Here is a 9,379-nt window from a genome sequence, read left to right as displayed (position 1 = left end):
AAGATGCCTTCGAACAGCAAGTAAAGGTAAACTCTCAGAGATCTGTTAGCAGCATTCCTTCACTCCTCCGGCCATTTAGATACATCTCTTTCTCTCGCTCTTCCCTTCCTTCCTTCCTTGCTTCCTTCCTTCCCTATCTGTTCGCATCCCCCCCGCCCTTCTCTCTCTCTTTTCCCCTCGAGGAAAAATGTTCTTTTTTTTTCTTTTTTCTTTTTTTTTTTTTCAGTGGAATGACCAAAAAACAAGCGACTGTGGAGGAACGATGAGAGATTGTGAATTATTCACCATATGCTTCACACGTGGACATCTTCCTTGAATTCATCGCCAGTGCCTTTTTTTTTTGCCTGCGTTTTTGTTCTCGCCTCGCACACTGCCACATTTTTAGAGGAGCCCGTGGCCCGCCGGGAGGTACCCCGGCCGATTACAGCCTTAGCATTAGGTGGCCCAGAGCCGTTCCTGAGATTGCTTTTGCACAACAAGGGCTCGAGTTTGTGTTTCTATTTTTTTGTTTTTGTTTTTGTTTTGTTTTTTCTATTTTTGATTCGAAGCGATAGTAAAGCTGAGGTCCGATTTGGGCTGCGCGCCGCTGCCTGTTTGGTAACATTTGGCAAATAAAACACAAAAAAAAAAAGAAAAAAAAAAAAAAGGAGAACGCTTCCACAGTCCTACATGGGTGTTTCACCATCATCAGCCACCACCACCACCATCATCATCATCAACCACAGAAAAGCACAACGTCCCCAAAGCAACGGATGGACACTTCCTCTATAGATCCAGCACATGGAGGGGGTGTGGGTGTGGGTGTGCTCGCCCCCCCTAGAAAGGCAGCCAGGTCACTAGCGCGGCCCACAGAGCCGCCAGGAGCAGGGGCAAAGCCGGCGGGAGGAGGGACGGTGCCGCGCCGCTGCCGCCTCCGCACAGTTCAAATAAGCTGCCTTGGAAATCGAGGTTTTTGGATTCCCGTCTCAATTTCTCCCAGAGGTCTGTTGCTCCTTCCTGGCAATCGGTGAGCGCTGTGAGGGTGCAGGCGTGGAAATCATCCCAGTACCTGCAGGAGGGGAGAGCAGCCGGCATCAAAACAGGCACGCACCCACCTTCCCGAGGGGTGGGGTGGGATGCGGGAGATGGAGGGGGCGCCCCTCGGGCCCGACGACCCCCCGACGGCGGAGCTGAGCGGGGACATGCCTTAAAGGGGGCTGGCGCCCGGCGGGGAGGAGCCGCCGCCTCCCCCGCCCTAAAAACCCGGCTCCTGCCCACCCCCCCGAGACACCTGTTTCTGGGAGAGATCCTCGGCCCCTTGCCTTCCCCGGGCTTCCCCACAGCCCGTCCCGGGCACAGGCTTTGCGCTGGGCAGCGGCTCCCCTGTCTGCTCCCGCGGGGGTGCCGCTGGCTGCGGTTTCGGGGGGCCCCTCCTCCCCAACCCTGCCTCCGGCACCAGTCCCAGCTGGACGGGAGGGAGCAAAAATTGGTTGGTGGGTCTCTGCCGGGGGGGGGGTCTTTGCCTGACGGGGGGAGAGGGCATGTGCCCCTCGGCTGGCAAACGCTCGCCTAGGAGCCCACAGGCTCGTCCCGGGGGTTCTTCGTCACCGGTGGGAGCGGGCAGATGGGGGTGGGAAAAACGTCGCTTTTCCCAGGCGGAGGCGGCAATCCAGAGGGTCCCGGTGCGGCGTAAAGAAACCCTCGGGAGGTATCCCCTGGGGCGGAAGCGGGCCCTGGCTGCATGGGCAGGAAGGGAGGAGAAAGAGGAGGAGGAGGAGGAGAAAGAGGAGGAGGAAGGAACATCTTCCCCTCCTGTGTGCCCGCACCGGCCCGCGGCGCGGGGGACTCCCCATCCATTGCTAGGGGTCTGTGTGCAGCGAAGGGTTTCTCCTTCTTCAGGATAATTTCCAGCTGTTCCCACACAGTTTTTCCTTTTTCTTTTAATTCTCTTGTTCAGGGGGTCTGGACCGGGGTTTGCCACCAGGACCCGTCCCACTGCCCCACCTGGGGGGGGGGGGGGGCGGGCGGACCTTCTCTCCCTGCGTCTGGGTTATCGAAAATCACCCTGAATCTGCCTTTCTTTCTCCTATTTACCCCTTTCCTCAAGGCAGGAGTCTGCAAATTTGGATCTTGATTTTTCTTTCTTTCTTTCTTTTTTTTTTGTTTTAAGTAGTCCTACAGCCTCTAATTTATGAGCACTCTAAGCTGGTTGTAGACTCCCAATGTTTGCTACATTTGTAATAAATAATGAGATACTGAGAAGCCAGAGTCTGAGAGTGTGCCTCTCCTGCAGTATTTCTGCTGTAATTGCATCTCCCAAAGGAAAATTAAATCTTTCCCCATCTTCTTTCAATACACATCCCGGCACAGGGTAAAGGCAATCGGGTGGTGGAAGGTGGTCAGGGAAAGGGTCTTGCTTGGAAAAGAAGTACTTTTTTACAGGTGGGCACCACCTCTGGTCCAGCACTCCAGGGCCAAAATATTAGGCCACTGCTGCCCTTGGGTATTTATTCCTCATGCAGGACACAACGTAAACTGCAACCCAGCATTTACAGCGAGGTGCCAGCCTTAGTAGGTGCTTGGCTCAGAAATCTCTAGGTAGAAAGAGAGAAGGGTTACAGAGTTTTCTTTTTTCTCCTTTCCTTTCCTTTCCTTTCCTTTCCTTTCCTTTCCTTTCCTTTCCTTTCCTTTCCTTTCCTTTCCTTTCCTTTCCTTTCCTTTCCTTTCCTTTCCTTTCCTTTCCTTTCCTTTCCTTTCCTTTCCTTTCCTTTCCTTTCTTTTCCATGTCCATCGTTTTCTGATTTTCTGGGAGCAAAATCAGAAAAAAAAATTCCAAACATATTTATGCGTAAGGACCTTATCTCGTTTCTAAATGCTATTTTCTCCTTTTTATTCTTGTTTTTGGGTTTGTTTTGCTGATGTTGTTTGTTTTGTTTGTATGTTTGTTTTGTTTTTTTTTACCGGCGATGGGGAGGTTGTGCCGGAAAACAGCAATAGGGAGACGGGAGGATACCCTGTGCAGCCGGATTTGTTTTTTTTCCCCAGACGTACCGAAAATGCTGGTTGATGCTTCCCCGGACCCCGGCAGCCGCCCCAGGTTTCCCTCCCCCTGGTAAGATCTGCTGCCCTGAGCTCTGGGAAAAACTACCCCAAATTTAGGGCTCCTCCAGGCTGTCCCAGTTCCTCCAGCTTCGGAGAGGAATTGGGAAGGAAAGGAGCAGGAGCCGATTTTGCAAGGCGAGCACTTTTTTCCCGTTTATTATTTTTTTGTAGTTGTTTTCCTTTTTCTGATTTTTTCCCCCTTTATCGTTGCCCCTTCCTTCTCCTCCCCTCTGTGCCAGGAGCGGGGCGAAACTAGGGGGAAATGGGCTTTCCCCGGGGGCCGGGGGGGCCCCGAGCGGCGCGGGGCGATTAAGATCGTGGCTGGGCTCTTTTCTTTTTCATGACATTTTGTCTTCCGAAGAATAGCCTCTCCAGCGCCTGATGTCCCAGGCCGGGGAGAGCTGCCTTCCCCCGGCCTGCCTCTGCCTTGAGCGCCCGGGGGGACCCCGGGGACCCCCAGTGAGCGTGGGTGCCGAAGGCAGCCATAAGGACGGGGATAACAACCCCCGTGCAACTGGGGTCAAGACCCCAGTGCAAAGCAGAAGGGAAGAAGGGAAGGAATACGAGCGAGGAGCTGGGGGTGCGGGGGGGGGGGGGGGGGAGAGAGAGGGGGAAAACCCCCCCCCCCCAGATTAACGGAGGGAAAAACTAAAAAAAGCATTTTAAAAACTCCCTCCAGACTTCACTGTTCCCCAAGCCCGGCCCGGCCCCAAGGAAGTGCGCTTGGAGGGACCCTGGAGCACAGAGTCCGACCCCAAAACACCAAACCCCGCGTTACTTCTGTTGCTTCCCTTCCCACTTGCCCCCCTCGCCCAGCCCCGGGTGATCCCCGGTCCCCTTCTCCCCCCGCGGCCCCCAAGGAGAGAGGAAAAACCTACGCGCAGATCGTTTGGAGATTTCTCTTGTCGTCCAGGTCCTGCGGGTAGTTGGCCATGTTATCGCCCAGCCGCAGCAAACAGTCCGAGAAGCCCCTAAAGACCGCATCGCACCGCCCCGCCGCTCTCACCGCCTGCACCAGGTACGCTGGGGGGGGGGCAGGGGCACAGGTCAGCTCCGCCGGCCCCCGCCCCCCCTCGTCCCTTCCCCCCCTCCCCCCGACCCCCCCATTGATAAAGGCGGCGATCTGGGGGCGGTGGGGCCGAGCCAGGGTCGCCATCGGGTACTCGGGGACGTGAGTCAGGGGCTTTTCGCTCTTTGCTTTTTTTTTTAGCACCGGGATTCTCGGTGCCCGTGGCTTAACGCTGTCGATTTCAGTTCTTTTTTCTCTTTTTCTTTTTTATTCTTTTTTTTTTTTATTTGAGGGGTGAGGAGGAGGGGAGGCCGGGTGAAGATGCGCTGCCTGCTTCTCCCCGGACTTGCTCCTTTGTTAGAAAATTCCTCCTGGAAGCAGCGGGCGCGTTTCTCCCTACAAACACGGGCGCACACGCCCGGCTCCCCCTTGCCCGGGTCGCTTGGCAAATACCGTGCAACACTCAGCGGGAACAACAACAACAACAACAAAATAATCATTAAAAATTTCTCTAGAAATAGCTGAGGTAAAGGCACGAAAAGAAGCCGCCCCCAAAGCCACGCAGGCAGCTGCGAGGGCGCCGGCCCCGCGGCTGCGTGGGCTCTGGGCAGCGGGGCCGAAGGGGCACGGGTGAATCCCGCTCCCTCATCCCCGCTGCCTCGGGCACCCTCCGGGATTGCGCTGGGGAACGGCTAAACCCGGTGAAATTACAACAGTAACAAACCCAAGAACGCCCGCTCGCAAACGGGGAAAGAAAATGAATTACGGCGTGCATGGGATGGCTCCTCCCGGGTGTCCGGGGCTGCCGGGCCAGGCCCCGCGCGGGAACGGGACGGGACGCGGGGACATTGCTCCTGCTGCTGCTGCACGAGGCGACACGCAGGAGTCACGCCACGGCCTGTGAGGCCGTGCGGCACCACGCACACACCCGCAGCAGCCTCAGCCCCAGCCGGCGGTCTGGGGTACCCGACACGCGTGGGGGATGCCGATCCCTAACCGCGGGGCTTGGGGACGCCGTGGTGTCCCTGGGCCCGGCCTCGGCCCCGGACAGAGCAGTTGGGGTGTCGCTGCGGCCAGCGGGGGTGGGAGGGGTTCCCCCCCTTTTCGGAGGAACCCCCGCCCGCCCACACCGCCGGGTGGGGGTCCCCTCCTGATCCGTCTCCCCAGGACGTGGCTGTGGCGGGGTGCGTTTGTCTGTCTCCTTGCCGGGCCCTGGTTACAGGCTAAATGGCTGACTCCAGAAGAGACTGTTTCAACCCAGATCCCCCTCTCGCCGTTTGATTCATCGCTAACACGGCTTGGTGGCCACTCCCCTCTACACACACACACCGGCACCAGCCGCCACATCAAAAACCCAGCAGGCTACAGACATTGGCTACGGTGGGAAAAAAAAAAAAAAAAAAGCCAGGCAAACAAATAGAGAAGAACTGAGGACCATCCCGAGGGCAAAACCATGTCCTACAAAACCCGCGCCACCCCGCTCCGGCAGCTACAGGGGGAGAGGGGAGGGGATGTTGCCACGAATTTCTCAGAAAACGTGACGCGCTGAACTGAAAATACGGGGTGCGAAAGGGCCCGGGGAGGGAGGGTGGTAGAGGGTCAGGTTTGGGAGCAGCGGGGCTCAGAGCATCCCCCGCCTCCGAGGGGCGGCCTGACCCCCTGTGCCCGCGCCGCTCCCTCCGCACAGGGTACCCCCGCTCCAAAAATCTCCCTAAATCCCGCCACCACCACCACCACAAAGAAAATAAAAAGCAAAAGCGGAGAGGCGAGGGAAACGACAGCGGGATTCCTCTTGAACTAGGTCGCCTGTGTTTTGCCGTGGCCCCGACCTGCACACACACCTCCCCGCCCCTTCACAAGAGTGTGCAGCAATTTGCAATGCAGCAGGAGGGCAGGCGCCGTCCGGAGCGGACCGTGACCCTTCCCGAAACCCGCTCCCCGTCGTCCCAGTCCCCCTGCCCTTCAGCTGCGCCTGGTCCAGCCCTCCTGTCCCCGGGCGCCTTCTGCGGAGACTCGGTCCCCGCGCCTCCCTAAATGTCAGGGATTTCGGACAGTCCCGATCCCCGCTGCCCCCAAAAAATGGACAAATAAATTTATTTGTTTAAAAGTCCTGGTGCTGCTGCGGGAAGCCTAGACATTTTGGGAACGAGCCGAACGTCCATTTCATACGAACCGTTTACCGGGGACGGGGCAAAAACAAATGGCCCTTTGCAAACCCCACACCGACAACCAGAAGCTGATTTCGGGGGAGGGAGGGGGGGGGGAGGGAAGGAGGGAGGGAGTGGGGAGAAGGTTACCCGAAATACCGAAGGAGGAGCAGAGAGGAGCTTCAAAAGCCGTCCTCTCCCAGGGCACCGCAAAGCGACCGCACTGCCACCATCTCCGCGGTGTGCAGCAATATTTGGGGGTAACTTTCCAAATGACAGCTTGTGCTCCCGCCAGCCCGGGGACGGCGGCTCCCAGCGGCTCTAGCTACCTTTGGAAATTTCACCGTGAACAATATCCTCCCTCGGTCGGATCAAATAAACACAAATGAGAGAAATTCCTCCTCCTCCTCACGAACGAAAGAACGAACAATCAAACAAACAAACAAAAAATATGCAAGGACTGAAATTAAGGAAGACATCCAAATAATGCCTTCCCCTTCTTTCTCTGACAGTACAGAAAATGGCCTTCTGAAGAGTTCAGCCTCATTTAAAATGAAATGGTAATACCAATGGAGGGGTTTGCATCCTATATCCATATTTTCCAGAGGTCAACATTTCATCGCAATATTTTTTTTTTTTTTCTTTTCTCCATGACGAAATGTTCAAGGCTTTTTGCCTCCTCCTTTCCTCCCTTTCTTCTTCTCCCTTCTATTTTTTTTTCCTCTTCTTTCTTTTGGTACCCACAAAATGCTGCAGAGATTGTCTGGAGAGGAGGGTGACCGAGCAAAAGGATCTCTAAATAGCAATGCCAAGCATTTTTTTTTCTATTGTAGCAGAATTCCTTCGCAGGCAAATATTTTCAAAGGTCTCTTCACACCTGACAATCTGGATAATAAAGACGCGCTTTAATCGCCCTTGCCTTGAAGCCCGGTTTTGAATCACGCTGGGGAACATACATATTCCATATATAATCCTTAAATTTTGCCCACACAGGACCAAACTGGTCATTAACTTGGAGACTGTTTAATGTCTGTAACTCAAAAAATTTTCAAACACGAAATGTTGAATAAAATGAACCTGAGAGCAAACCAACAAGAAGAGCCAGCGAAAAAAACCCAAGATACTAAACAAAACCAGCAACGAACACACAAAAACACATACTGGCGTGGAGGGAAACCTGTTCTATTTTAAGTAACTTTACATATATAGAAATTTTTTGGACCCGCTCGTTTTTTGACAGTGGTCCTTCGAGCACAAAATCAACGATCGGGCGGTGGGACTTCGCGATTTCTTAATAATTTTTATTTCTTTAATCCTCACATTCGGCTGCATTTTTTTAATAAGTTAGCGTTCGGTTTTGTTTGTTTTTAGGCTGCTCTGCAAATGAGAAAGCCTCCAAGTTCCCAAAGGGACCCCTTCGCTTGTCCCCTGATTTTCTGGAAAAAAACCACAACCAAACACAAAAAAAAACCCCAAAAACCAACCACAAGCCCCAAAACCCAAACCCACAACTTTCCAGCTAGATCTCTCGCAAGCCATTTTGTGCCAGTTCTTATTTCTCTGTCCCTCGGGGAGGGTGGGGAAGATTTCTTAGCACTGGAGTGCCCAAATTGTCGGTGATGAGGAATGCAGGGGATATCCGAAAAGCAAATACAAATGCGGTCGTCCGTGGGGACGGCGAGAATAGGGGGAGAAAGAGGAAGAATAAGAGGGGGAAAAATAAACAGAGTATGAACGAGCATGCACTGATTTCGGAAAACGAACAACAAAAGTGATTTAAGAGGAATAAGAAATGGGCTCCCTTTCCCTGCGGACCCCCCTGCCTCGGCAGCGTGAAGAACCGCGAAGATGCCACCGGGAAGAAGGCAGAGGTTGCGGGGAGCGGGGTTCCCTCCGCCGCCCCAAACCGCGGCCGCCAGCGCAGGTTATTCAGACATTCCGCTTCTGCATGCATCAGCCGGGCTTTGGTGCGCACAACTTGATACCGAATTTGGCAGTCCACTTACCTATCTGTACAGCAAGGATCAGAGAAATATATCTGCCGTTCAACTTAAGTCCCATCCTACATTTAGTAAAACCATTTGCGGCTGCAGATCTTTAAATAGTTACTTTGGAGAACGTGGGGGAAAGCTGAAAAATAGGCATTGCCAACAAGTTCCGAGCAGCGGAGGACTTTGCAGACAAGGGGGGGAGACAAGAGGAGAAGGAGAGAAAGAGGGAGGCAGAGGGAGAGGGTGAGGAGGACTAGCTGGGAATGGTTCGCTCCATTAGGAGGGGGCGGAGGAAGTACAGCCTCACGCCCACCACCGGCCCTGACGCGGGGGGATGACACGGACCGGGGATTTTTTCCCCTTCTTTTTCTTCTTCTTCTTCTTTTTTTTTTTTAAAATGTGCACCTTGGACGAAAAACGCCATTTATAGGCATCACAGGCTGGGTTTATCCGCTCTCCCTGTGTCCCCCCGCCCCATTAATCGCCGAGAAACTCCCCCCCCCCCCCCCCCCGAGCTCCTCCTGCCCCGTGTGGCGGCGGGGAGTAGGTGGGGGCGGCAGCCGGGACCGTCCCCCCGGGGCGGGAGGGATGCGGAGGCGGGGGGGGGAAACGCGCACACACGCACACACAGACACACGCACACACACATACACAGACACAGACACGCAGACGGAGGAGCCGCCCCGCCGGGGGTGGGGAAAACACGGCAGAAGCCCCCCCCCGCGCCCGGGCCGCCCCGTCGGGGCTGGCCGGCCCGGCCCCCGCGCTGCAGAGCGGGGAGGAGGAAAAAGGGAGGTGCGGGGGTCCCCTCCCCCTGCCCGCCCCTCCCCCACCATGACGTCACCCCCAGGCTGAGGTGGGGGGGGACGGGAGGGGGGAAGCTGGTCTCTCCCGGCCCTGCTGCCTGTGCTCAATCCCAGTGGCAGCAGCCCTGCTGTGGGACTGCAGAGGGTGGCGCGGGGAAAGGGGTCACGCGTGGGGTAGCCCCGGGGAGCCGCAGTGGGGCCGGCTGGAGTCTGCAGGCCACAGCATTTTATCCTCTGGGACAGGCTACAGGTGTGGCAGGGCTGGGTGGAGGAGATGGTGCCGGCCGAGGCTACATGGAGCACTTCCCGGGACAGGGCTTGGCCTGGTGTGCTCCTGCAGCCTAA

General features: G+C 55.7%; 1 protein-coding gene across 1 annotated transcript; it reads right to left on the bottom strand.

Annotated features, from left to right (window-relative positions):
* Window positions 1-223: 223 nt before the first annotated feature.
* Window positions 224-8,409, bottom strand: NRN1 (neuritin 1). Its single transcript, XM_075084101.1, has 3 exons — window positions 8,244-8,409; window positions 3,960-4,104; window positions 224-1,048 (listed from the first exon to the last, which is right to left on the bottom strand). The coding sequence occupies exons 1-3, from the start codon at window positions 8,296-8,298 to the stop codon at window positions 817-819; spliced, it is 432 nt and encodes a 143-aa protein (XP_074940202.1). The 5' UTR covers window positions 8,299-8,409; the 3' UTR covers window positions 224-816.
* Window positions 8,410-9,379: the final 970 nt, after the last annotated feature.

This window comes from Phalacrocorax aristotelis, chromosome 2 (genome assembly GCF_949628215.1).
Source record: "Phalacrocorax aristotelis chromosome 2, bGulAri2.1, whole genome shotgun sequence".
In the NCBI taxonomy this organism is placed as follows: Eukaryota; Metazoa; Chordata; class Aves; order Suliformes; family Phalacrocoracidae; genus Phalacrocorax; species Phalacrocorax aristotelis.
The sequence above is the reverse complement of the archived record's forward strand: the minus strand, read 5'-3'. Positions and strand labels throughout refer to the sequence as shown.

Bases quoted from the DNA above. Each gene is read 5' to 3' on its own strand.
- NRN1 (XM_075084101.1), bottom strand. From the start codon at position 8,298: ATGGGACTTAAGTTGAACGGCAGATATATTTCTCTGATCCTTGCTGTA. The intron at 4,105-8,243 runs GTAAGTGGACTG...CCCCCCCCCCAG, and splicing joins GATCCTTGCTGTACAGATAG to CGTACCTGGTGCAGGCGGTG. The intron at 1,049-3,959 runs GTAGGTTTTTCC...CCCCTCCTGCAG, and splicing joins AATCTCCAAACGATCTGCGC to GTACTGGGATGATTTCCACG.